Here is a 27419-nt window from a genome sequence, read left to right as displayed (position 1 = left end):
AGAGGTCACACATGAACAAGTTGACAGATGCAAGATATCCTGATTTGAGAGCTGTTAAATGTGGGAAAATGGGTACCTGAGAATCAATGAATTGTGATACTTAATTCGAAATTGAAAAATGCAGTTATACATAAAATATACAGGTGATGTATTATAAAATTGTACACCTGAAACCTATATAATTTTATTGACCAAAGTCACCCCAATAAATTCCATTTAAAAAAATTGCAATTGTACAAATTCCAGCCCTCAAAAATGCTTATCACAGACTCTGGAGTAGACAGACTTGGGTTTGAATCCCAGGTGTACCACTGACTAGCTACATACCTTCCTTGGACAAGTTACTTCTTTCTAAACCTCAGTAGTTTCTTCTGTGAAAACAAGGATGCTAATAACACATAGAGAGTTGGGGGAAAGATGAAATGGTTTTGCTTGTAAAGTGTAAAGTACAGCGTCTGGCACAAAGTAGAGTGCATGTTGTGTTGGCATTATCATTTTCACATCTCTTTTCAAACTGATCCTAATTTCCAGGCTTTTCTCCACTATCCTCTTGCCAGACAGCTGATTATTTTTAGATTTCTTTTTATTGGATTTTCATTGACTAAATTATGAACAGTGGCACTCAGTCCTTTGATCTTATGTCTTTCACCCTCATCAAGTATTGAGTACTGATTCCTGCAGGGCTTTGTAGGGAATGTTTGCTTTTGTTTATAGGTCAGCCCTGAGATTTTTTTCTGTGTGAAGCAGTCATTCTGCTTCCAGTCTGCTTTTCCCTTGCTTTATTCTTGCTACACCCTGAGAGAGTGCTTTTCTTTTTTCTTTTCAGTACTTTTATGATTCCACTTCAGGGAAAGAGGTTATGGAGTGAGGGAGACCTGCCTTCCTAATCCTTCTTCGTAGGCGGGACTTTGAGCAGACTGCCACTTTTTCCTCCCCAGGAAACTAAATGAACTGTTTAGTTGGAGGTGGGGGAGAGTGTGTCAGTTCCTAAGCTGCTCAGTATCTCCACTTTTGCCTTGAGCTAATGGTTTTAAGTTAGTATCCTTAGAGGGAGAGAGGCTGGTCTGGGCCACCTTATATGCTGTCCTTCGGATATACTTTCCTTTCTTCTGCACAGTCTTGTGCCTGCAGGTGACCTCGAGAGCTGGCACAAGGTTTAGCAGGTGTGTGTCCAGAGCAAAGGCTTTGTAGGCAGATGCCTGTCACATTTCTAAACCTCTTGAAGGACCAGTTTCCTTATCTGTGTAAAGAGTTATTGAATAATTAGGGGAAAACAGATTAAAATCATGGCTCATACAAGCATGGAATGGAAATATGTCAGATTTTCTGTAGCTCATTAGCTGAGAGAACCAGTAAGATGTTACAAGCAGAATGCAAAGAACACAGATATATATGAGGTCATCAGGAATGTTGAAATAATTTTCCAATTGTTGCAAGACTCGGTGTCCACAGGGCAATAATTAGTTGCATTTCACCAGGCAAAATTTTTTACATTTCTATGCAAAAGCTTATCACTCTCAATTTCTACAATTTTCAGAGTTGTGAAACAACTCCCAGACAATCACAGGTCTCAATAAACCAGGACACCAGTACTTTTTAGTGCTCATTTCAAAATCTTCCACAGTTTCTCCTGATAGAGCAAATAATGCTTAATTTTGTAAGATATTGAAGGATTAGAGATGATACGACATATATACAGTTTCTAACACAGTAAGTGTGTAGTTGATGGCAGCTGCATGCTCAGACATGTTCAGAAATCTCATATCTCTTGACTGGCTGACCTAGTCTTTATATTATTTGATTGGCTAACTGCTTTTTTAGGTTCCTAATTTTTCTCACTCCCCTGTCAAACACCCTTGTTTTTTTCTTTCTCAAAGTTGTATGTATTCTATTTATTTATTTATTTATTTATTTATTTTAATCCTTACCTGAGAACATGCTTAGAGAGAGGAAGGCAGTGGGGGAGAGAAAGAGAGAAAGAAAGAAACATCTATCTATGTGAGAGGGAAACATTGGTCGGTTGCCTTCTGTAGTAGCCCAAACAGGATCAAACCTGCAACCCTTTGGTGTATGGGACAGTGCTCAACTAACTGAGCCACTCCAGCAAGGCAAGTTCTGTGTATTTTTAGAAACGAGTTAAAGTGAAAATGGTTTTTAGAATATAGAGAAATTAGAAAAAATAAACTTAAGATCTTTTAAAACTGACAAATCACTGTGCTCAGTATACTGGCAAGAGAAACCCTTCAACTGGGGACCAGGGAAACTGGGTATTTGTTTGATACTGTACTGATCAGACCATTTCTCCTCCTCACCCGACTCTCTCTTCATCTCTAAAAAGAAGACAGTGAATTTTAGTGATTTTCAGACTTCAGTCTTTTGACTACCAGTTTTGTAAATTCTTAACATTTTATTTACAATAAAAATGTTTTATTGTGGTAAAATATAAATAACAAAATTAGCCATTTTAACCATTGTTAAGTGAACAATTCAGTGGCATTAAGTACATTCACAGTGTTGTGCATTCATCACCACTCCATTTTCAGAACTTTTTTATCACTCCTAATAGAAACTCTGTACCCATTAAAGAATAACTTCTGCCCTGGCCGGTTTGGCTCAGCGGTTGGAGCGTCGGCCTGCGGTACAGAGAGACCCGGGTTCGGTTCCCGCTAAGGGCACGTACCTCGGTTGCAGTTTGTCCCCGGCCCTGGTCGGTCGTGCGGGTGGCAGCCACTTGATGTGTCCCTTCACATCGATGTTTCTCTCTCTCTCTCTTCCTCTCCCTCCCGCTCTATCTGAACAAAAAATGGAAAAATGTCCTCGGGTGAGGAAAAAAAAAGTAACTTCTTTTTTTTCTTTTTGGTATGTGCCCCTAACGGAAACTGAACCCGGGACTCTCTGGTCTGCAGGCCGACACTACAACCGCTGAGCCACACCAGCCAGGGCAAAGCATAACTTCTTATTCCTCCACTCTCCCAGCCCCTGGTTACCTTCATTCTACTTTCTGTCCCTATGAGTTTGCCTGTTCTGAACAGGCACATTCATAGGGACAGAAAGTAGAATAAGTAGAACTGTATATTTGTTCTCTTGTGTGTGTTGTTTTACTTAGTGTATATAGCATTATCAGAATTTCATTCCTTCTTCAGGCTGAATAATAGTCCATTGTATATGTACATTTCATTTAATTTATCTGTTGATGGACATTTGAGTTGTTTCCATATTTTGGCTGTTGTGAATAATACTGCTATGAACATTGGTGTACATGTATCTGTTTGAGTCCCTGCTTCCAAATCTTTGAGTATACATTTTCATTACTAATCTTGCTTGGGTTGGTTATTTTGTTTTTTAAGTTTTTTTGTTTATTCTATGTGAATTTAAGAGACATCTTTTTTAGTTCCAGGTATAGGACTATCAGTATTTTTTGTTCGTTTGTTTTGTTTTTATTGATTTTTTTTAGAGAGAGAGGGAGAACGAGAGATACATTGATGTGAGAAACCTCAATCTGCTGCCTCCTGCATGCTTCCTACTGGGATCGAGCCCAAAACCCAGGCATGTGCCCTTCCTGGGGATTGAACCAGGACCTCTCAGTCCATGAGACAATACTCAATCGCTCAATCCACTGAGCCACACCAGCTGGGCAGGACTATACTATTTTTATTGGGTTTTATAAAACTTAGAAATTTACTTAGTGATCATCAATATCTTTATCACATTAAATATTCCTATTCAAGAATAGGATATGGATTTCTTTTTTTAATCCTCACCCGAGGATTTTCCCCCCCTTTTTTTGTTCAGAACAAGTGGGAGGGAGAGAGAGGAAGAGAGAGAGAGAAACATCGACGTGAAAGGGACACATCAAGTGGCTGCCACCCGCACGACCAACCAGGGCCAGGGACAAACTGCAACCGAGGTACGTGCCCTTAGCGGGAACTGAACCCTGTCTCTCTGGACCGCAGGCCGACGCTCTAACCGCTGAGCCAAAGTGGCCAGGGCCGATATGGATTACTTTGTTTAAGTCATCTTTGTGTCCTTCAGAGGAACTTAGATTTTTTTCTTATATATGCCTAGCACATTTCTTGTAATTCATAGGTGTTTTATCTTTTTTGTTGAATTTCTAATGAGGTCTAGTTGTATATATGAAAACTATATAATCGGTTTAAATACATATTGTTAATTTTGTCAGTAGGGGGCGCATTGTTATCTATGAGTGAGCTTGCTCCTATGTTGGAATTGTTAGCCTCTGGAGGAAAAAGACTTCTGTAACCTACCTTCCAATTCTGGGCATAAATTTTCCCCTAAGCTACCCAGACAGACAATCTCAGAAAGTATTTTTCAAAGGTGGGCCCTATTTTGCTAAAATGTACCTCCTTGATGATTTAATTTCTCAGCAAGAAGACAGTTTCGTGGTGGGCACAGCCGAGGGGACGGTATTCCATTTTCAGCTGGTCTCTGTGACTTCCAACAGCAGTGAGAAGCAGTGGGTGCGGACAAAGCCATTCCAGCATCATACTCACGACGTGCGAACTGTGGCCCATAGCCCAACGGCACTGATATCTGGAGGTGGGTTCTGCTCTTGGCTAGGCTGCTGCTTTTTTTTTCTATCCTTACCCGAGGACATTTTTCCATTTTTTGTTCAGGTAGAGTGGGAGGGAGAGAGAGGAACAGAGAGAAAGAGAGAAACATCGATGTGAAAGGGACACATCGAGTGGTTGCCACCCGCACAATCGACCAGGGCCGGGGACAAACTGCAACCGAGGTACACGCCCTTAGCAGGAACTGAACCCGGGTCTCTCAGGACCGCAGGCCGACGCTCTAAGTGCTGAACCAAACTGGCCAGGGCTAGGCTGCTGCTTTACTCTGCCTAGCTCTGGTTGTTTTCATGCAGGGCACTTTCTAATTCTGATGTCTTTTTCCCTTCCTCCCCCCAGGTACTGACACCCACTTAGTCATTCGTCCTCTCATGGAGAAAGTAGAGGTAAAGAATTATGATGCTGCTCTCCGAAAAATCACTTTTCCCCATGTAAGTATTACCTCCTAATCCCTCACTGTCCCCTAATTTTCTCATTCTCCTGTCCCACAAGACTCAGCACAGCTCACCCTGCTTGAGAAAATCTGTAAGACTTCGATAGTACCTTCCTTCATTCTTCTGTTTGTGAGACAGGCCTCTTACAAAGACATTTATGGGAGTCAAGAGATTTACAGCAGTTCTCCTAGTTCAGTTTCTGTGGAAATCATTCCTTTTTTTAGATAGCTGCATTTTTTGAGGAGTTTGTTTATTTTTATTTAATTTTTTTATTTTTTAAAATTTTTTCTTTATTGATTTGAGAGAGAGAGAGGAAGGGAGAGGGAAAAAGAGATAGAAACATCGATGAGAGAGAACATCGATTGGCCGCCTCCTGCTTGCCTCTCACTAGGATTTGGGCCCACAACCTGGGCATGTGCTCTGAGCAGGAATCGAACCAGTAACCTTTTGGTGCATGGGTCGACACTCACCCAGCAAGCCACACTGGCTTGACTGTTTGTTTGTATTTAAAGCTGGGCTCTTGCCCAGCCAGTGTGGCTCACTGGTTGAGTGTTGACCCATGCACCAAGAGAGGTCGCCGGTTTGATTCCTGGTCAGGGCACATGGCCCATGTTGTTGGCCAAATCCCCAACATGCAATGAGGAGCGTGCAGGAGGAAGCCAATCAATGTTCTCTCTCATCGATGTTTCTATCTCTCCCTCTCCCTTCCTCTCTCTTTCAAATCAATAAAGAAAAAGAAAGAAAGAAAGCCGGGCTTTTTATTATTCTGGGTTGGAGGAGGAAAATTCAGGCTTCCGGTGTTCCTTTTATGTAGGTGGACCACCTTTCTAAGCTAAAAACCCTTCTCCCCACTATCTGCTTCTAAATTCTATTCAACCAGTAAACCTTCCTGAGTCTATCTCCTTGTTCTCTATTGAATCGAGTCATTTCTCTTTGTCTACACTGCCATTATCCTTGTTTGGATTAGTGTCTTACATGGATTTCTTTACATTAGCTTGTTAATGATCTTCTTTTATTTGCATTTGTATTATTCCAGTTTATTCTCCATTGATCTGCTCAAAAAACAACTTTGTTCATCACTCCATGCTTAAAAGCCTTTGGTTGGCCCCTATTGCCTTCAGCATAAAAACCTAATTCTTTAGAATGGCTCATGAAACCTGTCTTGATCTGGCTCTGGTCCTCACCTTTCCTGTCACACACTTGCAGCACCCCCACCCAGTCTAGCCATTCTGAAAGACTCTTCTTATTCCTTCTAATGCTCTTTTACCTTTCAGCTGTTTCCATGCCATCGCTCTGTTTGGAATGTCATGCCCTACTTTTGCATGAGTAGACTTTACCAGTGAACCTCATTTGGGGTCCTGTCTTTATCCCCACAAGGCTAGCTAGAGCAGATATTCTTTCTACTTTTTTGTTTCATACTGTACTTAGCCGTGTTAAAATTCCTAGCACACTTAGAGTAATTGCCTATTTAATTTTGTCAACTCTTAAGACTGGAAGCTTGAGAGCGATAGGTATATTTTTATTTACCAATGTGTTCTTAGACTCTAGGGCAGTGCCTGGCATATGGTAGCATGTAAGAAACACTTATCAAGCAAATGGATTTCAACAGTAAAAAATGTGCTAAGATGTTGCTGCTATATCTAGTACTGAGGCAGTAGGTGACCCAGACCTACTTATCACTTTCGATTCTTGGATACAGCGACGTCTCATTTCCTGTTCAAAAAAGAGGCAGCTTCTCCTCTTCCAGTTTTCTCATCACTTGGATCTTTGGCGACTGGGAACTACAGTTGCGACAGGTAAGATGGGAGCAAGATTTTTCTAGTAAGAAAACTGGAGAAAAAAGCCAGAAGTCAGAATTGCAGTTAATACTCTGCTTATGGAAAAGTGCAAGTAGATTTTTCTGTGTCCACTGGACTCATGGTTTTCCCATCCACTAGATGGAGCAAAGGAGTTCTTCAGAGTGTTAGAAAGGATAGTAGTGGAGGTGCAGGATGTAGTGGGTGTGAGGGTTGTGGACATAGTTTGCCCAGGCTTGATTAGGATTAAAACAGGATGTTGAAAAATGACAGCATTTAATGTTGGTTAGTAACATCCTTGCATGAAAAAGAAGGTCACATGGATCTTACTGGGATGACAGCCTAGTAGCGTTTTATATGACCTGTTAAGGAAATGTTTGGGTTCTGTTTTATATCGGATTAGGTTTATATAAGATTTAGGTTTCAAAATCAGCAAATGAAGTCCAAGCCATACGAACTCCACATCCATCCACCTACATGCCTGGCTGTGGGGTTGAGCTCCAGCGAATTCCTGATACACCACAAGCCATGTAGGACACCCAATAGAAGCTAAGAAAATGTTCACTGCTTTCCTCTTTTATTCCCGGAAAAAGGTGGGCTTACTAAGACATTTTTCTTATTTCTCACTGGTAGAGATTCCATTCTATCCAGGAATGACTTTTTAGAGGAAAAAACATGCAAATAACATTTCTTTAAGAAGAAGAACCTCGACTTCCGGGCAAGATGGCGGCGTAGGTAAACGCAGTATCGCGTCCTCCCACAACCACATCCAAGTTACAACAAAACTACAGAACAACCACCATTCAAAACCGCCTGAATTCAAGCTGAATGGAAGTCCTACAACTACGGAATTAAAGAAGCTGCATCGAGACTGGTAGGAGGGGCGGCGGCATGACGGGCTGGTCCCACACCCACGTGTGGCGGATAAAAATCAGGAGGACACCTCGGCTGGGAAGGTCCTCCCTGAGGACTGAGGGGTCCCCGTCCCACACCAGGTGCCCCGCTCAGGGTTCCAGTGCCAGGAAGAGAAGAGAAGTCCCCATAAATTCTGGCTGGAAAAACCAGCAGGAACTGAGGCTCAGGGAGGCTGACGCGGCTGGAGCCCCAGGCAGCTCCTTAAAGGGCCCGCGCATGGACTTATCGGACTCTCTCCCTCTAAGTTTGGAGGGGAGGCAGCTCGAGGGGCACCAGAGACATACAGGGAAGAGCTGTTTGTCACTGGAGCAAGGGCTGGAGAGGGGGCTTTCTCCAGGACAAACGTGCTGTCAGAGGCCTTTGTTCCTTTGGTGAGCCCTTCCCTGGGGCGGCAGACAGTCGCCATATCTGGGACTCCAGCAACCTGGCTCACACTGGTAGCCCCGCCCTGCTGACTCCCTGAGGCCCCGCCCCGCCCTGCCCTGCCCCACCCAACTTTCAGGCCCACCCAACTTTCAGGTCCACCCAAGCTGTTGGCACTTGCTTAACCATAGGATTGGCCTGACTTGGATCCTGCTTCAGGTTTTCCTAAATTTTTTCAAATGAGCAGCATCTGGTCTCAGCTAGCCCCATACCACTCGTTAAGTGATACACAGAAACAAACACAGGGAGGCAGCGAAAATGAGGAGACAAAGAAACAGGTCCCAAATGAAAGAACAGAACAAAACCCCAAGAAAAGAACTAAGCGAAATGGAGATAAGCAACCTAACAGATGCTGAGTTCAAAATACTGCTTATAAGGATGTTCAATGAACTCAGTGAGGGCCTCAAGAGCATAAAAAAGGACCAGTCAGGAATGATCGATGCACAGTTAGAAACGAAGTAGGCTTTAACTGAAATAAAGAATAATTTACACAGCTTCAATAATAAAGTACGTAAATCCAAGGAGCAAACCATCGATTTGGAATATAAGGAAGCAAAAAACGCCCAATCAGAACAGCATAAAAAAAAAGAATCCAAAAAAATGAGGATAGTGTAAGGAGCCTCTGGGACAACCTCAAGCGTGCCAACTGTCGCATCTTGGGAGTGCCAGAAGGAGAAGAGAGAGAACAAGAAATCGAAAACCTGTTTGAAACAATAATGGCAGAAAACTTTCCTAAGTTGGTGAAGGAAACAGACATACAAGTCCAGGAAGCACAGAGAGTCCCAAACAAGATGAACCCCAAGAAGCCCACACCAAGACACATCATCATCAAAATGCAAAAGGTTCAAGACAAAGAGAGAATCTTAAAAGCAGCAAGAGAAAGGCAGCTAGTTACCTACAAGGGAGTTCCCATAAGGCTGTCAGCTGATTTCTCAAAAGAAACTTTGCAGGCCAGAAGGGAGTGGCAAGAAATATTCAGAGTGATGGAAAGCAAGAACCTACAACCAAGATTACTCTATCCTGCAAAGCTGTCATTTAGAATCGATGGCCACATAAAGACTTTCCCAGACAAGAAAAAGTTAAAGGAGTTCATTACCACCAAACCGTTATATGAAATGATGAAGGGTCTTTTTGAAGAAAAAGATAAAATATATGAACAAACAAAATGGCAGTGAATACATATCTATCAACAATGGAATCTACAAACAAAATGAACAGATAGAACAGAAACATTCTCATAGATACAGAGAACATTTTGTTGGTTGCCAGATGGGAGGGGGTTTGGGGGAATGGGTGGAAAAGGTGAAGGGATTAAGAAATACAAATAGGTTGCTAAACTGACAAACCTCAAAGGGAAAGGGGCTGGGGGCGTGGGAAGAAATAAACCAAAGAACTTATATGCATAACCAATGGACACAGACAATAGTGTGGGAAAAGGCGGGAGGGAGGCGGGAGTGGGGAGGAGGGAGTCATGGGGGAAAAAATGTGGAACATCTGTAATACATTCTATATTCAGATTTCAATAAAGTTTTAAAAAAAAAAGAAGAAGAAGAACCTCAGGGAAATTTCTTGTTTCAGGAAAGCATGGGGATACCCTTCCACTCTCTAAAGATGCAGATCATTTATTGCACCTCAAGACGAAGGTAGGAAGTTAAGTGTGTGTGTTCAGGCTTTGAAATCCAGAGCATTTTTCATCTTCTGAGTTTTGGGGATTACTTAGTTGACAGCACAAACTGTATAATGAAAACTAAAATAATTTGAATGAAGTACTATGTCAACAGAATTGTATTTCCTGTGATTATAAGTTGGGTATTTAGACTTTATTGGATGGATGAATACAGGAAATTGGTTTTATTCTTTTGGTATTATTATGAAAATGGCATGCTTTAAAAAAAAAATTCAAATGGTACAAAAGAGTATGCAGTGAAAAATGAGCTCCCTTATTACCCCAAATACCTGGTCCCAGTCTCCAGAGATAATCACTGCCAATAATTTCTTTTATATCCTTCCAGAAAAAAATTTCACCCTGGCTGGTGTGGCTCAGTTGGTTGAGCATTGTCCTATGTACTGAAAGGTTGCCAGTTGGATTCCAGGTTAGGGCACGTGCCCAGGTTGGGGGCTCGATCCCCAGTCGGTGTGTGTGTGGAGGCAGCTGATTGATGTTTCTCCTCAGATCAATGTTTCTTTCTCTCCCTCTTAAAATCAAGAAAAACATTTTTAAACAAAATTTCCACCCATTGGTGCATATATACTTTCTTTTTACAGTAATGGGAATATACTATACAAACTTCTTGTGTCCTTTAAAAAAACATTATTTTAATTACACAAATATTTGTGAATACCATCTTACTGTAAAGCAGTGGTTCTCAACCTGTAGGTCGCGACCCCTTTGGGGGTCGAATGACCCTTTCACAGGGGTTGCCTAAGACCATTGGAAAACATTTCTGACGGTCTTAGGAACTGAGACACCGCTCCTCTATTTGTTTCCAGGCAGGTCTGCCCACATGCAGATATGCCCACATACAACATGAGGAACTTTATTAAAGGGTCGCGACATCAGGAAAGTTGAGAACCACTGCAAAAAATTCAAACAGTATTGATAGTTTATATCCTCATCCACCTCTTTAATTCTAGTCCCATTTCCTGAAATGTTGTTAATTGATTAGCTGTAATATGTTTTTCTGGGTGAGAGTATGTGTGGATACATACATTTAGCTATATTTTGTGAGTTTTTTTAATTCTGTAAATGTTACATTAAAATTTTCCTTTGTTCTGCAAGTTTTTTTGCTTACTATTGCTTCTGTTTTTTATTTTATTTTAATTATTTTTTGTTGTTGTATGTGCCCCTAGCGGGAACCAAACCCAGAACTCTCTGGTCCACAGGCCGACACTCAATCGCTGAGTCAAACTGGCCAGGGCTGCTTCTGTTTTTTAAAGGTCTCCCCTTTTTTTTTTAATCCTCACCCGAGGACATGTTTTTATTGATTTTTTTTTTTTTTTTAAAGAGAGAAACATTGATGTGAAAGAGAAACATCAATCGGTTGCCTCCCATATATGCCGCAACCCAGGATCAAACCTGAAACCTGGGTATGTGCCCCTGACTGGGAGTCAAGACCAAAACCTTTGGTGTACGGGACGACACTTCAACCAATTGAGCCATCAGGCCAGGGCTTATTAGAGATCTTTAAAGCAGATTGTCATAGACCAAACAAAAATCAATTCTCTAAGTCACCTTGCCTCCAAAGCTGCCCTGCATTAAGTACCTCTCTGCTCAAGTTTCTAAAGTTAGGGTTCAGTATGAAGCTATCTGTGAGGTGCACAAGGGCTGAGATTAGTTAGTCCACAGTATTCACAGACCTCTGTTCTTAGAAATCAAAGCCACGCCATTTAGGTGCTTCTGAAATAATCATAGTGACATACAGCATATGGCTTATGTGTCAGGATTATGTGTAGGTGTTTGTGGATATGTGCAGAGTAACAACAGCTTAGGGATTATGTCACAGTGAACCTTGTGTGAAGTTTTACTTGAACATTCATCCTGATTCCTAACATTGCCAGGGTCCTGAGAACATTATTTGCAGCTGTATCTCCCCATGTGGAAGTTGGATAGCCTATTCTACAGCTTCTCGGTTTTTTCTCTGTCAGTTGAATTACGAACATGACAACATAAGTCTCCAGAGGGTAAGTGATAACCTAATGTCTGGTTGAACAAGAAGAAAATTCATAAGTGAATGTTTGAAGTGGGAATGTACTGGATATGAGTCCTTGCTCAGTGAAAGCTATTTGGAGACAGCTGTTACAAAAGAGTCTTTTATTTTTCCCACCTTGGTTTTCTTTTGTTTTGGGGGGAGTAGGGAAATGCCAGAAAGTGAGAGTAAAGTTTAGGCTTTTGAGGAGATGAAGGAGGGGTTGTATAGGTTGCAATAGGCCCATCAGTGTTCCAGATCCTTGGTCAGTTGGCTTCCTTAGAGACAGGAATCATTAATGTAATTTAAGCCTGGCTGTGATTATTTTTGATGCCCTCTAGGTCTCACTTTTCTTACTGGTTTTTACTACTGGTTCACTCCAAGGTTTCCAAAATGCCAGCGTTCCTTCACTCTGCCCTTCAGATTTTGTTTTCTGAAGATTCAGCAAAGCTCTTTGTGGCTTCAAATCAAGGGTCTCTACATATCATTCAGCTGTTGGAAGGAAGCCTCAAGCACCTGCATACTTTTCAGGCTCAGTCAGGTAGGAATTTGGTAACTGTTCACAGGAGAGAGTTGTCAATCTCTGATGTATCTTTTTTCCTCCTTTTAAACCTTACTCATTGTTGAGTGTTCACTAATGTTTTTCTCCACCCTGCAAATACACATTCACTCACATGTTTGCAATTTAAAGTAGGAGGAGATATCTGGCAAATAAAAACATTGATGAGATCTTAAATATTCTTTACACCTACGCTTTTCTCACTGGGTTTTTGATTCCTTATTTGGGGCCAGAGAAGTTTCATCACCTTTCTTAGAAGAGTTTTGTTAGCAGGACAACAAGAAAGTTAAAATCATTTATAATCCTGACACCTAGAAATAACTAGTGTTAATATTTTTGTATATTCTCAATATATGTTTGTACATAGGCATTTTATGGACATGTTTGTTTTTTTGGTTGTTTTTATAAAGATGAACTTACATATACAGTTTCATTACCATTACCTGTCATATAATGTTCATGACCATATTTCCATGTTCTTTGAGAACATGAATGAGTATGCATAAATGAGTGACTGTGGCTAACTTGCTGAATTAATTATTGAAGACTTAGTACCTAGTTTAAGCTGGTAGTTTTTTTGGATACTTCCCATGGGCCTTTTCCCTTCGTGCCCTAGATTATAGCAGCTTCACTGTCATTTAGACTCCATCAGTGTGGAAAGTCAGTTCTTTTAACTTCAGCTCTCACTGTTCATACGCCGCTTCAGAAGCATACAGCAAAAGAGACCCACAAGTTAGTAATGAGATAAAGTAGCCTGCTGATTTTTATTGAGTACCTGTATATGTTTTTATTCTAAAATTTAGACTCTTTATCTTGCATTTAGTATCCGTTATAATTAGGCCCTGCGGTATATATATAATTTTATTTGTTCTTTCTCATCCCACTTCCCCTTATAGTTAAGTTGGTTTCTTCACAACCCTCAAACCTGTATTTCAGTCCTTGTTACTTCATCCTTTTCTACCTATCTCACCCATCCTTTAGCATCTGGCTTATGTCTTTTTTAAAAACTTTTTTATCGGTTGGGGGTGTTATATGCAGCACATATTTGGCATATAGCATTACTTTCTGATTTGTATCCCACACGAGTCTTCATGTTGCCAGATTGGTTTAAAATCTTTTGATGACAAAGATGGCTCACATGTGCCCATGCTCCCTTACTGCTAAATATATAGCAGGAGCTCAGTGAATTTAAGATATGCTTCAAGCCTGTTGAATTGGCTGTTTGTCCATAACTTTGATTAAAAACTATTTGGTAGGAAAGGATTTTGAAACAAAGTATAGATTTTAGTGGTAGCTGCTACCCTGATTCTTCATTCCTATAGCAGGCAGTGTCTCACTCAGGCCTGAGCAAGTGATGCCTTCATGTTTATCTCTCTGGCTCCTCTTCATATGAAGAATGTTTATTAAGTGAAAATAGATGAACTTATCTGGAACTTATTTGCAAAATTATCAATAGATTATCCTATTAGTAATTTAAAACTGAGGTTCTTATTGGCTTTTGCCATCATCTTCAAGGCAGGGCTGACTGTGGACACTGAATTCAGACTTAACTGTTGTTCTTTTCTCACAGGGTCAGTGGAGTCCATGTGTCTTTTGGCAGTCAGCCCAGATGGGAATTGGTTAGCTGCATCAGGGACCAGTGCTGGAGTCCATGTGTACAATGTAAAACGTCTAAAGGTGAGCTTTGAGTTTAGTAGCAACAAACAGAAGGAAGATAGCCCTGTAGTTATAAGGCCAGTTGGTATGACCTGGAAAATTACTAGACTTTCTTTTTTAAAAACCAATAATATTTCCTGTTTAAAATCAGTCAAGGGAAAACAGAAACCACTCATGGAAAGAAATTAGAAATTAAGGATATATGGCTGATGAGTCCACATACAGGTTATTTCTGTATTTGGAGAGGAAAATTCTGATTTACCAAGGTGAATAGTTATAGGTAGTAACAATTTCCTTTAATAGTTCACCTTGTAATCTCAAGGTATTTTAAAAATTAAACAGAATCTTAAATTTGACAAAGGAATAGCAAGACAACATTTTTCATGAATCAGTAATGATAGTGTCATTCACACATTGAATTACTGATGTCCCTTACAAATCTTCGTCATAAAAGTCAGATAAGTACTACTTGCAACAAGCATTAACAGTTTATAGAACAATACCAGACTGCTGTATTTAATAGGTTTGCCTGTTAACTATATAACTTAATATTTATTACATTATCCGTAATGTACTGTAATGTACATATACTGCTTGCTCTTTAGGCTTGCCTGGCATTTAAGTGTTCCTGTGTAGTAATGCACCTGCCTTGCAATTGTACATAAATGTCCTTGCCTAGACATTGATTTATTTTAAATCCAGTGTAGTGCTGTAGATTCCCTGGTTAATGACATGTTCATGATTAGTTCACACAGATGTTGAGACAGCAGAGAAAGCTTTACTCTGAAGTACTCCACAAATGCTATCAGTTTTGTAAGCAGTTAAACATTTATTTTTTTAAATTAAATTTTATTTGGAGAAATGCCTGACATTTATGTGAACTTCCATAGAACCCTTTGTGTTCCAAGGAATATTATTTAAAAACAATTAGACCATTCAGTCTTTCCTGGGGGGAGGGATCACATAGAGTTGCCTTTTGTGTCTGTTATTTCTTCCAGCTTCACTGCACAGTTCCTGCTTACAATTTCCCTGTGACTGCTCTCGCCATCGCCCCCAATACCAATAACCTTGTCATTGCTCATTCTGACCAGCAGGTAAGAGATTCTAGTGCTTTATAATTCCCTTTTGCTGGATAGTAACTTAGAAGCTGAGATAATGACAATTTTGGAAGACCCTTTCTTTGAAAGTACTGGGTGATATAAAAAGTAGTTTTCTCCTGTGTGAAGTAAAGCATCCTTGAATAGTGAATCATAGGCCAGTAATACCCATCAGCTTGATGGGGCACAATGGAATGGTGAAGCACTAAGATTATAGAATAAAGAGGCACAAGGAGGAGGAAGTATTTTTAAGTACTTGTTTTGCTGATTGTTTTTAGATTGGAGATGACATGGACTCAGGTGTTAGACTGCATATGGGATGAAATAAAATTTTGAGAATTGAAAATGACTAAAAGATCATATAACTAACCTTCACTTTTGCAGGTGAAGAAATAAGGTACCTAATATCAGCCAAAATTAGTGCTTAGCATACTGTTTTTTTCCATATCAAGTTGTAAGAAGATTGTAATTGTAAGGAAAAGATCTCTAAAATACCTGAGCTATAGAACACACGAAATTATCAGAACTTACATATCTTCATCTGTAAAATGGGCATGATCATACCTTCCTCACAGGAAAGATTAAATGTGATCTGAGCCCTGGCCGGTTTGGTTCAGCGGTTAGAGCGTCGACCTGCGGTCCTGAGAGACCCGGGTTCGGTTCCCGCTAAGGGCATGTACCTCGGTTGCAGTTTGTCCCCGGCCCTGGTTGGTCGTGCGGGTGGCAGCCACTCGATGTGTCCCTTTCACGTCGATGTTTCTCTCTTTCTCTCTGTTCCTCTCTCTCCCTCCCACTCTACCTGAACAAAAAAATGGAAAAATGTCCTCGGGTGAGGATAAATGTGATCTGAGAAGCACATTCAAGTAGACTACTAGGCAAATGATGCTTGCTACTTTGGTGAGCAGTTTTTATACTCGCACATGCACACACATACAAATTCTAGCTAAAAAATTAAATCTCTCATTTCAGTTTCATAGATCTGTGTCCTTTACCAAAGACTGAAAGATTAGTAAAGCCACATCCTTTGTCACGCAATGATAATGTCCACCTGATGCCTTTTACTGGCAGTACATCCCACAAGTACTTCAGTCATTAAAACCGGTGGGAAAGTTTGTTGTACCTGTTAGATTAGCAAAGGTCAATGGAGTTGATAATACACAGTGGTGTGAGAGTTTAGGGAAACGGTACTTCATACAGTGCATAAATTATTAATATGACTCCCTTAGAGGACATTCTGGCAATATCTAAAAAAAATTTAATGCACATAATTTTGATTCAGAAGTTCCCATTCTAAAAGTTCTTCCTACACGCCCTGGCCGGTTTGGCTCAGCGGTTGGAGCGTCGGCCTGTGGTACAGAGAGACCCGGGTTCGGTTCCCGCTAAGGGCACGTACCTCGGTTGCAGTTTGTCCCCGGCCCTGGTTGGTCGTGCGGGTGGCAGCCACTCGATGTGTCCCTTCACGTCGATGTTTCTCTCTCTCTCTCTTCCTCTCTCTCCCTCCCGCTCTATCTGAACAAAAAATGGAAAAATGTCCTCGGGTGAGGATTAAAAAAAATAAAATAAAATAAATAAATAAATAAAAGTTCTTCCTACAGATAATATGCTCTCAGTTGTGCAGAAGGACATTGATACGGAGATCATTACAGCTTTGTTTCTAGTAGCCAAAGATTAGAAATAACCTAAATGTCCATTTAATAGACTAGATAAGTAAATCGTGGGCCATCCAAAAATGACTGGATTATTATGTGTTCTTCAAAGGGGGCATGAGTGATTTATGTTGATGAGTCATGGTGTGTCTTGTATGCATAAAATACCTGTGAAAAGATGTAAACAAGAAATAGCAGGCTAGTTTGTCTTGGGGAAGAGAAATGTCAAGATTTCAGGGTGACTTTTCATTATAAACCTTTCTATGCTATTTAATTATTTAGTCTGTAATTTACCTGAAATTTTTTTTTTTTTTTTTAATCCTCACCCGAGGACATTTTTTTTCCATTTTTTGCACAGATAGAGTGGGAGGGGGAGAGAGACAAAGAAACATCGACGTGAAAGGGACACATCGAGCGGCTGCCACCCGCACGACCAACCAGGGCCGGGGACAAACTGCAACCGAGGTACGTGCCCTTAGCGGGAACCGAACCAGGGTCTCTCTGGACCACAGGCCGACGCTCTAACCACTGAGCCAAACCGGCCAGGGCTGAAATTTTTTTATTAAAAATAAAAAGTGGGCCCTGGCCAGTTTGGCTCAGCGGTTAGAGCGTCGGCCTGTGGTCCGGAGAGACCCGGGTTCGGTTCCCGCTAAGGGCACGTATCTCGGTTGCAGTTTGTCCCCGGCCCTGGTTGGTCGTGCGGGTGGCAACCACTCGATGTGTCCCTTCACGTCGATGTTTCTCTCTCTCTCCCTCACACTCTATCTGTACAAAAAAATGGAAAAATATCCTCAGGTGAGGAAAAAATAAATAAATAAATAAAAAGTGGTCCCTGGCTGGTTTGGCTCAGCGGTTAGAGCGTCGGCCTGCGGTACAGAGAGACCCGGGTTTGGTTCCCGGTAATGGCATGTATCTCGGTTGCAGTTTGTCCCCGGCCCTGGTTGGGTCGTGCGGGTGGCAGCTGCTCCATGTTTCCCTTTCACGTCGATGTTCTCTCTCTCTCTCTCTCTCTCTCTCTCTCTCTCTCTCTCTCTTTCTCTCTTCCTCTCTTCCTTTCTCTCCCTCTCGCTCTATCTGAACAAAAAATGAAAAAATGTCCTCGGGTGAGAATAAAAAAAAATTAAAAAAAGTGGTGAGAAAGCATAAGGCTGAATATGATACAGTCAAGGTTTGTATAGATATTCCTGGTAAGGAATGAGGGATACCCATCTAGTCTTTCTGGATACCAGCCAGCATTTCTTCTGTATCATATTCTTCCTCAGATATTTGAATATAGCATCCCAGACAAAGAATATACAGACTGGAGCCGGACCATCCAGAAGCAGGGGTTTCATTACCTTTGGCTCCAAAGGGATACACCCATCACACACATCAGTTTTCATCCCAAGAGACCAATGCACATTCTTCTCCACGATGCCTACATGTTCTGCATCATCGACAAGTCGTTGGTGAGTTCTTTGCCACTATCACCTGTGCCCTTACTGAATCTTCTTTACTTAAGAATCTTCAAGTTCCACCTGGCTGGTGTGGCTCAGTGGTTGAGCATTGGACCCATGCACCAAGAGATCACCAATTTGATTCCTGGTCAGGGCACATGCCAGGGTTGTGGGCCAAATCTCCAGTGGGGCATGCAGGAGGCAACCAGTCAGAGTTTTCTCTCATTAATGTTTCTAGCTCTCTCTTCCTCTCTAAAATTAATAAAGGAAAATAAAAAAGAATGTTCAAGTTCTGAAAGCAAGAGTTACAATAAGTTAGAGGGAGGAGAATCAGAATAAAGTTTTTCTGCTATGTTCTTTGGAGAAGAGGAGCTTTTTGTTTTGCAGATTCCTCATTTCTGTCCCCATGTTCTTTAGGCTTCCACGGAAGGAGTAGGCCTTTGTGTACTGATTTTTACTGGTTTGACCACTTCTCTGTTTTACCTATGAACACATAAACCTGTTTTCTTTTTTTCCAATTTTTTTTTCTTTATTGATTTTAGAGAGAGAAGGGAGAAGGAGAGAGAGAGAGCTAGAAACATCGATGAGATAGAACATCAATTGGCTGCCTCCTGCATGTGCCCCACTGGGGATTTGGCCCACAACCTGGGCATATGCCCTGACCAGGAATCGAATTAGTGACCTCTTGGTGCATGGGTCGATGCTCAAGCACTGAGCCACACTGGCCGGGCTGTACACATAAACTTAAGTAGGAAAGTGATTAGGCCATTATTCATAAGGTATCCTCATGCAGGAATACCACTGATTTGGCTGAATCACTTCCACCTTTGCACCCTGAGTGACTGAATAATGTGGTTTCATCAAAGTAGATACAGACTGTGGTTTTGACCACATGTGCCCCTTGGCTGAAGGTACTGAGACATTATTTGCAGGCTTGAGGAGTTGGTCTTCAGGCCTTAAATAAGTTCAGCTCGGAAAATTTCATTTTTCATGGCTGTGATTTAGATAGGATGTGAGCATTTTTCAGTTCTAGATTTCATTGTCTGCCGGCTGCTGTTCTGTTTCACTGCAAATTTACATGTCTTTTCTGGCAGGCACTTTCTTTCCCAGGAGCACTGTGAACTGTGGTTATGCTTGAAATGCACTTTGGGCTTAGATTACAAGCAGCACACACAATGTTTTGGTATATCTGGGAAGGTGAGGGTGAAAGAAACATGGAGAAAGCAGCAGATGGCTCTAAAGGAGATGAGTGTGGTGATGTGTCACAGGAACTGTTCTCCTGGGCCCTGTGTCCTCTGGGCGTGGGAATCAGAGCTGGCTGACAAGTGCCTTCTGCAATTTGAGTGATACAGGAAGGGCCCCTCCCACTTGCTTGCCTCATTGTAACTCAGTCCAGATTGGACCATATTATTTCCCAAGCATTGGTGATAAGTCCATCACTTCCTCTTGCTGGGCAAAGCTATTTCCCAAGGAAGTCAGATGAAATATCACTTGCTTGGCCAGAGGCCATCTCTTGAGGTGTCAGTGACATCAATGGGGGTGGTTGTGTGGCATTTTCTTTTAAGGAGAACTTGAATCACTTGGCCAGTCCGTGATCTGGTTGGGAGAGAGTCTAGAAAGCAGAACCTTCATGGACTAAGCTCTTGCACATGCCAGTTTATTCCTGTCACACAACATGTTACTGACAAGACTGGCCAGAAGCCCCAGCTGGGCTCTTTGATCTTCTTGCCCCATACTCCTCCCTCTATAATATAGCTGAAAGAATGACTGTAGCTCTCTGCCTGAAGTAAGGAGAGTTATGGAGGTAATAAATATATAATATGATGGTTGGGAGATAGTGTTTGCCTGAAAAAATCATTATAGTCCTTTGTTCTGTATAAGCCCAATAAATATAATGACTTAAACAGTTTATCTTTGTCTTTATAGCCTCTTCCAAATGACAAAACCTTACTGTACAATCCACTTCCTCCCACAAATGAATCAGATGTCATCAGGAGGCGCACAACCCATGCCTTTAAAATTTCTAAGATATATAAGGTAAAACATCTTACATAATATTCTAGGCAGTTGATTCCCTGTGATATTATCAAAATGTAAAAAGCTGTCAAAATGTCATCTTCTTTTCTCACGCAGAGGACCTAGTTTTGGGAGACAAGTGACTTTCTGAGGATGTGTGTCCCTTACGTCTGTATTTCATTGTTCTTGCTTTAGTAGGTTAGAGTCAGGCATATCCTACTTAACCAAAATGAAATATATAGGTAATGGGAAATGATGTTGAAGCTTTGGTGGGGTCTTTGTGTTAAAGCTGATTTTTAAAAAATATGTTTTATTGATTTTTTTTTTTTCGAGAGAGAGAGAGGAAGGGGGAGAGAGAGAAACATCGATTGGCCGCCTCCTGCACACCCCTCACTGGGGATTGAGTCTGCAACCCAGGCATGTGCCCTGACCAGGAATCAGAGCAGGACCTCTCAGTCCATGGGACAATGCTTAATCCCCCGAGCCACACCTGCTGGGCTAAAGCTGGCTTTTAAATTTGACTTCTAGTTGGAGAATGTTTCATAAGATAATTTATGGCAAATGGAAGTCATTGACTTTCTTTTCTGGCCTAGGCTTTTTCACTGTATATAAAACAAATATTGCCTGGCTGGTGTGACTCGCTGGTTGAGCGTCGACCCATGCACCACGAGTTCATCGGTTCCATTCCCGGTGGGGGCACATGCCCAGGTTGTGGACCTGGTCCCCTGTGGGGGGCATGCAGGAGGCAGCCAGTTGATATTCTCTCTCATCGATGTTTCTATCTCTCTCTCCCTTTCCCTTCCTCTCTCTCTAAAATCAACAAAGAAAAAATATTAAAACAAACATCTATTGAACCTATGATATTCCAGCTGTTTGTGCCACCTCAGAAGTTCCATATTTATGCTTCTCAGATTGGAGTTCCTTGGCCATTCTGGACCATTTTCTCAGGGACCTACATGCATTTTTTTTTTTCAGGGGAGGAGGGTCTATAAATGATTCAAGTATGATTAGCTTATGATGCATTTGTAACTTGCCATTTGTCAACAATTTTGGCTCCAGAGTCCTCAGTTGACATTGATTCTAAGAAATTAGATTTTCTGTACAGAGAAACACGAAAAAATCTTGCTGAAATCTTTTATGAGTGAACTCAGTTAAAAGTTCTCAACATTTTCAGGCATTTTGAGTCCTAGGGCAGGAAGGATTGTCAGAGATTTACATTCCTCCAGCCTTGAATTCGGCTAGCCACCCTTTTAGCTCTAGGTCCTCTATTCAGGACTAGCCATGGAGCCTATCTCCTGGTAGAGTCATTCTCATCTCTCTACAGCCTCTACTCTTCATGGATCTTTTGGATGAAAGAACACTGGTGGCAGTAGAACGGCCCCTGGATGACATCATTGCTCAACTCCCACCACCCATCAAAAAGAAGAAATTTGGGACCTAAAGCAGGGCACTGTCTGTGTCCTTCCTTGAACTGTTCTACCCTGTTTGTTTTCACAAATTATGATAATAAAAAAAGTTATTCTTTAGGATGAGTTATTATAAATGTTACCTTTCAAAGTAATGGACTGTAATTTCCTTTCATTGAATGAAAGTGAATGGAAATGCCAAGGTATTCGTAGTTGGGATAATGTTCCATGTAGCAACAAATTCATGCAACTTTTTCAGGGTCCCTTTTGTGCTTTAGACCATAATCTCGGGGAAATAATGATAGTTACTCTATTCCCTAACACATGCTGGAGGCTTTGAGTGCTGATGAGCTTCACTGTCTGTCAGCCTCCAACCTGCAGCCTATGCTAAGGTGTGGGGGCCTGCCCAGCATTGCCCTAGAGGGCAGAGGAACTATGCTTGCTTACCAAAGATAGCCTAACTACCAATAGCAATAATCAGCCTATGTTTCAAGGGAGAATTTTAACTGCAGTGCCCCATCTGGCCTTTGGTTGTCAGGTATTAATTTTATTTAAAATTAAAAGGAAAAAAACTAGGCTTTGGAATATCAGTCCCATTAATCCTGTTTTCACCTATTGTGTGCCAGTTTCAGAGGTTAAGGAAACACTGGGCATTTTGTTAAGCAGTAGGAGTGGAAGTAGAGATCAGAAAGGCTGCCATATATTTCACCTTTTCTGTTCTTGTCTACTGTCTTTGACACTGTTATTCCTGTGGGTGTTATCAACTGACTAGTATTAATGTGATCTTTTAAATGAGAAAGTAAAGAACTACACTTAACCTGAACTGAGCAGATAGATTTCTTTTCCATCTCAGTAGATGTATTCTGTTGCATGCCCCACCAGTTTAGATTTTTTACAGTGATAACCAGGACTGATTTAAATAAATAGATGCAACCTTTTAAGCCCTCTGTATAAAATAACTTTTCTCTTGAATATATGTCCTTATTGTGGCATATTCTCCCAGTCTGCATTTGACTGGACTAGTGCAAACTTTCAGTAGACTTAGAAGATCCGGCCTTTCCTAAGAAATGTCCTAGGTGTTCTTTTGTGTGGTTGAAACCAAAATTCAAGTCACTGGTCCACATTGAATATGACCAGAGGGAGGCCAGGATTCCTTAAATATTAACTCACTTGCTTTTAACTGACACTGTAGAGCTATAAATTCAGAGAATCTTTATTAACTGGAGTCTAGTTTATGACTTGATTTACTTAACCTTAAACATTCTGAAACCTTGTGGATTCTGGAGGGTGTAATTCTGACAGAGAGGGCTCACAGACCATCTGAGTGAAGACATAAAACTTCTGAAAGTAGAAAGCATTCCTTTGCAACATTTCCACCCAGTGATTTGGATTTCCATAAATGGTATGGGAAGCAAGAGCTTTGGGCCTTGAAGTAGAGAATTTTGAATACAAATGAAGCAGAAACTGATTGGGGCAAGTTAGAGAATTTAGAGGAAGGAAAGGAAAAGCAGTATTAAAGAAGACGTGCTTCAGTGCGCGTGTTTTGGGGTGATTTTACTTTGAGGATTGTGTAACTGAAACACATTATATTTCTGTTTTGGGCATTTTGCAGACTGTGGCTCATATTTGGGTTCTACAGAAAAATTTTGATCTGATATCAACCTATGAAAAGTTTTTTTCTTTTTCTTTTTTGGCTGACCTGACTCAAATGCTTTAAAAACAGAGTTTTCTCATATAGTTAGTAATCTGATCTCTAAATGGCTAATGTACCCTTCACCATGGAGATTATAGCAAGTTAGATTGGAATATTGGAAAAAAGTTAGAGACCATCTAGTGTGGGGGTTTCTTTATGCTTTTTTTTTTTTTTAACATCAAAACTTTCTTCAAATGGAATTTATTCTGAACTGCAATATATGATACAGATAAAAGTGGAACTGGCCCTGGCCAGTTTGGCTCAGCGGTTGGAGCATCAGCCTGCAGACCAGAAAGTCCTGGGTTCGGTTCCCACTAGGGGCATGTACCAAAATAAATTTAAAAAAAAAAGTTGAGTTAAAAAAAAAAAGTGGAACTGTTCTGGTTGTTGGGGAGGGATGGGAAGGAAGCAGAGCTTAGTCTCTCACCACCTGATTAGCAAGCATGGGGTATACAAAAGATTTTTCATTTCACAGATAACAGGGAAGGTGCTTTAGCATTTCTTGCTCTGGATGAGCCCTTGATTTAGCTCTATAGTTCTGTGGGCAATCTTGTGTGTAAATCACGTAGAGTGTTGAACTGAACAATTTAGTACATTGTCTGCTAGTGTCCATATGGTGGTGTTTCTCTAGGGTTAATTCCTGGGAGTGGAATTGCTACCTCATATTGTGCCCATTTTCTTTCACTTCTAGTTGCCTTTGGAGTGGCTCTATTTCCATCAGCAGTGTTTGAAAGTACTCATTTTCTTACACCTTGCCAATGTAGAGCTAACTTTAGTTTTAGCCCATCTAATGGGTGAAAAATATTTTATTTTGCTCTGTTTACTAATGAGATTGCTCGCTTTTTTAATGTGTTTTGGCTGTTTGTGTAAATTGCATATCCATAACCTTTTTCCCTAGTGTGTTGTCTTTTTTTGTTCATATTTCAAGATCTAGATCAGCACTGCCCAGTAAACTGTGGTAGTAGAAATGTTCGTATCTGTACTGTATACTAAGAGAGTTACTAGCCATGTGTGGCTATTGAGCATTTGAAATGTGGCTAATATGACAAAGGAAATGAATTTTTTTAATTTAAATATCCACATGTGGCTAGTGGCTTTTGTATTGGACAGCACAGGCCTAGCTATTAAGGCTTAGCTTTGTGTCAATCCTTTGTCTTCAGGAAGTTAAAGAATTTAATACTCAACCTAGATTTATTGAGTGCCTACTATATGCTATGTACCAACAACAGATGAGAAGATGATCTCAGCCCTCAAGAACTTCACAACCCAGTTGGGGAGAGAAACAAATAGATCAGTGATGTTACATGAGAGATGAGCACAGAGAAGGGGCACCTAATCAGTAGGGTTAGAGAAGGTTGAAGGTAGGAGATGGTCCTTAAGCTAATAACTCTTGGAATTAGGTGGTAATTAGCAAAATGGAAGGTGCAAAAGTCTGAAAGGAGAGAACATAGCTTATCCAAGGGACTGCCATTAGTTGCACATGGATGATACACAGCATGTATTAGAAATGGAGGAAAATGAGACTGACAGGGCAGGCAGGGCCTACCATAGTACTGAGAGCATGCGTGTCTCATTTAAGAAAGCACTCTGCAGGGTAGCAACTTCCCTAGTTGACAGTAATTAAGAACCAGGTGAGGTTTCTAGAAAAAACTAAGAGTAGAGCAGTTTCCACAGAGGGAAGCTAAGCATCTTAGAAAAGTATGTGGAAAAGATAAGTAGATTTGGATAAAGAGCTCTTAAGCCAACATGTAGTGAGAAATAAGACCAGGTAGGCCCTGGCCGGTTTGGCTCAGCGGTTAGAGCGTCGGCCTGCGGTCCTGAGAGACCCGGGTTCGGTTCCCGCTAAGGGCATGTGCCTCAGTTGCAGTTTGTCCCCGGCCCTGGTCGGTTGTGCGGGTGGCAGCCACTCGATGTGTTCCTTTCACATCGATGTTTCTCTCTCTCTCTCTCTGTTCCTCTCTCTTCCTCCCACTCTACCTGAACAAAAAATGGAAAAATGTCCTCCGGTGAGGATAAAAAAAAAAAAAAAAGACCAGGTAGGCGTGAGCCTTGACGTTTAGTTAAAAACAGTCACTCAGTGGAAAACATATTTGTGAACCACTCAGAATCAAAGGAATAGCACAGTTGCCCGGCCAGTGTGGCTCAGTGGTTTAACATCAACCCATGCACAAAGAGGTCGCTGGTTTGATTCCCGGTCAGGGCCCATATCCAGGTTGTGGGACCAATCCCCAGTGGGGGGCATGCAGGAGGCGGCCGGTGGATATTCTTTCTCATTGATGTTTCTATTTCTGTCTCCCTCTCCCATTTACTCTCTCAAATCAATAAAAAAAAAAAAGAAAAATGGAATAGCACCGTAAAAAATGTCTGTTTAAGTAAGTAAGGGAGAGAAGAGACTGGCAGTTAGAAAGGTAAAACACAGGCTGTCATGTGGGTTCTTGACTTGAGTTCTGTATTAGTTTGCTAGAGCTCTCACAACACTGTCACAGACTGGGTGGCTTAAATAACAGATTTATTTTCTCACAGGTCTTGAGGGTAAAAGTCCAAGATCAAGGCATTAGCGTTGGTTTCTTTCAAGTCCTCTCTCCTAGGCTTGTGGATGGCCATCTTCTGGTATCTTCACATTATTTTCCCTCTGTGTCCTAATCTCATTAGAACAATCTGTTGGATTAGTGCCTATCCTAATGACCTCATTTTAACTTAATTACTGTTAAAGACCCCATCTCCAAAAAAGGCACATTCTGAGGTGCTATGGATTAGGGCTTCAAACCTATGTTTTGAGGGGGACACATTTGAGTCCATAAAGGAGTCCTTGGGAGGACTTTAAAGGCTTTTTGAGCCCCAAAGTTTGAACCCAGAACTCTGTACAAGTCTTCATTTGTCTTAGGCATGGCCACAGCGTGCAACTGATTTCCAAAGGGGTCTGTGATCCTGCAGTTGGCTAGTCCATTAACCCACTCAGGAGGGAGTTAAAGCTGTGGGGCAAAAGCCTAGAAATACCATATGCATCAATAAACATGATTTGGTGTTCAATAGTATATGAAAAACGAGAGTTGAAGCTAACTATAAGACTGCAAGTCTTATGAGGTACTGGAAATTCTGTCAGAACTGATTGGAAGAAAGGGGATTTTTATTCTGGAACCTTTTTGAATTTCATGGCAAATTATGTTATTTCCATGATTGTCAATTAAAAAAACACTGGTAATTTTCCATAACTAAGTGTATTCAACAAAACTAACCTTCTGCCTAGTATGTCCTTGTTAATATTTTCCTAAAAAGAAAGTTACAGAGCTACAAAACTGTCACCAGCTGCTTCTCATTAGTAATGTGGTTAGCAGATGTGGGTTTTCATAGTCATAAAGCATGAGATAGTTAATCCATTTTGTGGGTTTCAGATGGATAGTGATTTATCTTGGCGGGATGAATTTTAAAATTGCTTGCATCAGCTAAGGGATATATGCACCTTTCCCTCTTTCACTTCATGTTTGTGCTGGAGAGAAAAATACATTTTAAGATATTTCTCCTGGAAGGCAAAGGAGTATTGCCTGTTGAACAGGACAACTGATCTCACTGTCTTCTAACTGGAGAAGAGTTATGCTCAGATAGTTTTTCATAGTGGAATGTTGGATAGGTTATCTTAGAAGCTTATTTCTCCCTTTGGCCTCTTTAGTAGCAGTTGAGCAGCTCTTGCTTTTGTTCCTCTGGCTTCAGGCTGCTTTGTGGTAGTGACCTTCAGGCTTGCTAAGGGCTGCAATTTTGCCTGGGGCTCTCCTTATGAAATTACACAACACTCAAACCTTGGACCGAGCCCCAGATCCACTAATTCTTTCCTTTGACGGACTCTTGGCAATATGTTCTCCCTTTCAGCCCAAGTGTAGCTTTATACAAGATCTGTTTGTTACAGAAATTAATTTGGCCATTTGCCCTTTAAGCTTGGAATCAAATGGTATCATGGCAGACTCATTCCTAGATAAAGTATAGCCTCTCAGCTCTAGAGTTTCTACTAAAGGTTTTATTGTTGCTGTTGCAACTGAAGGTCAACAGGTAATAACAACAGCAGTGGGTACTTTTTA

At 41.1% G+C, this 27419-nt stretch overlaps 1 protein-coding gene across 2 annotated transcripts in view; it reads left to right on the top strand.

Moving 5' to 3' along the window:
- UTP4 (UTP4 small subunit processome component) overlaps window positions 1–21774 on the top strand; it is a 35608-nt gene extending 13834 nt beyond the window's left edge. The window contains exons 7-17 of one of the 2 annotated variants that reach the window (XM_036273833.1): window positions 4386–4557; window positions 4926–5017; window positions 6720–6816; window positions 9733–9797; window positions 11713–11835; window positions 12225–12381; window positions 13970–14076; window positions 15054–15149; window positions 18061–18246; window positions 20161–20271; window positions 21575–21774. In XM_036273833.1, coding sequence (XP_036129726.1) covers window positions 4386–4557; window positions 4926–5017; window positions 6720–6816; window positions 9733–9797; window positions 11713–11835; window positions 12225–12381; window positions 13970–14076; window positions 15054–15149; window positions 18061–18246; window positions 20161–20271; window positions 21575–21691 — 1323 coding nt within the window. In that variant the 3' untranslated portion in view covers window positions 21692–21774. Of the gene's footprint in view, window positions 1–4385; window positions 4558–4925; window positions 5018–6719; window positions 6817–9732; window positions 9798–11712; window positions 11836–12224; window positions 12382–13969; window positions 14077–15053; window positions 15150–15430; window positions 15491–18060; window positions 18247–20160; window positions 20272–21574 lie in introns of those variants that run through there. The other variant, XM_036273834.1, reaches the window with a different exon arrangement.
- The last annotated feature ends 5645 nt before the right edge of the window (window positions 21775–27419 follow it).

The sequence above is a fragment of the Molossus molossus genome, unplaced genomic scaffold (genome assembly GCF_014108415.1).
Source record: "Molossus molossus isolate mMolMol1 unplaced genomic scaffold, mMolMol1.p scaffold_m16_p_21, whole genome shotgun sequence".
Taxonomy (NCBI): Eukaryota; Metazoa; Chordata; class Mammalia; order Chiroptera; family Molossidae; genus Molossus; species Molossus molossus.
The sequence above is the reverse complement of the archived record's forward strand: the minus strand, read 5'-3'. Positions and strand labels throughout refer to the sequence as shown.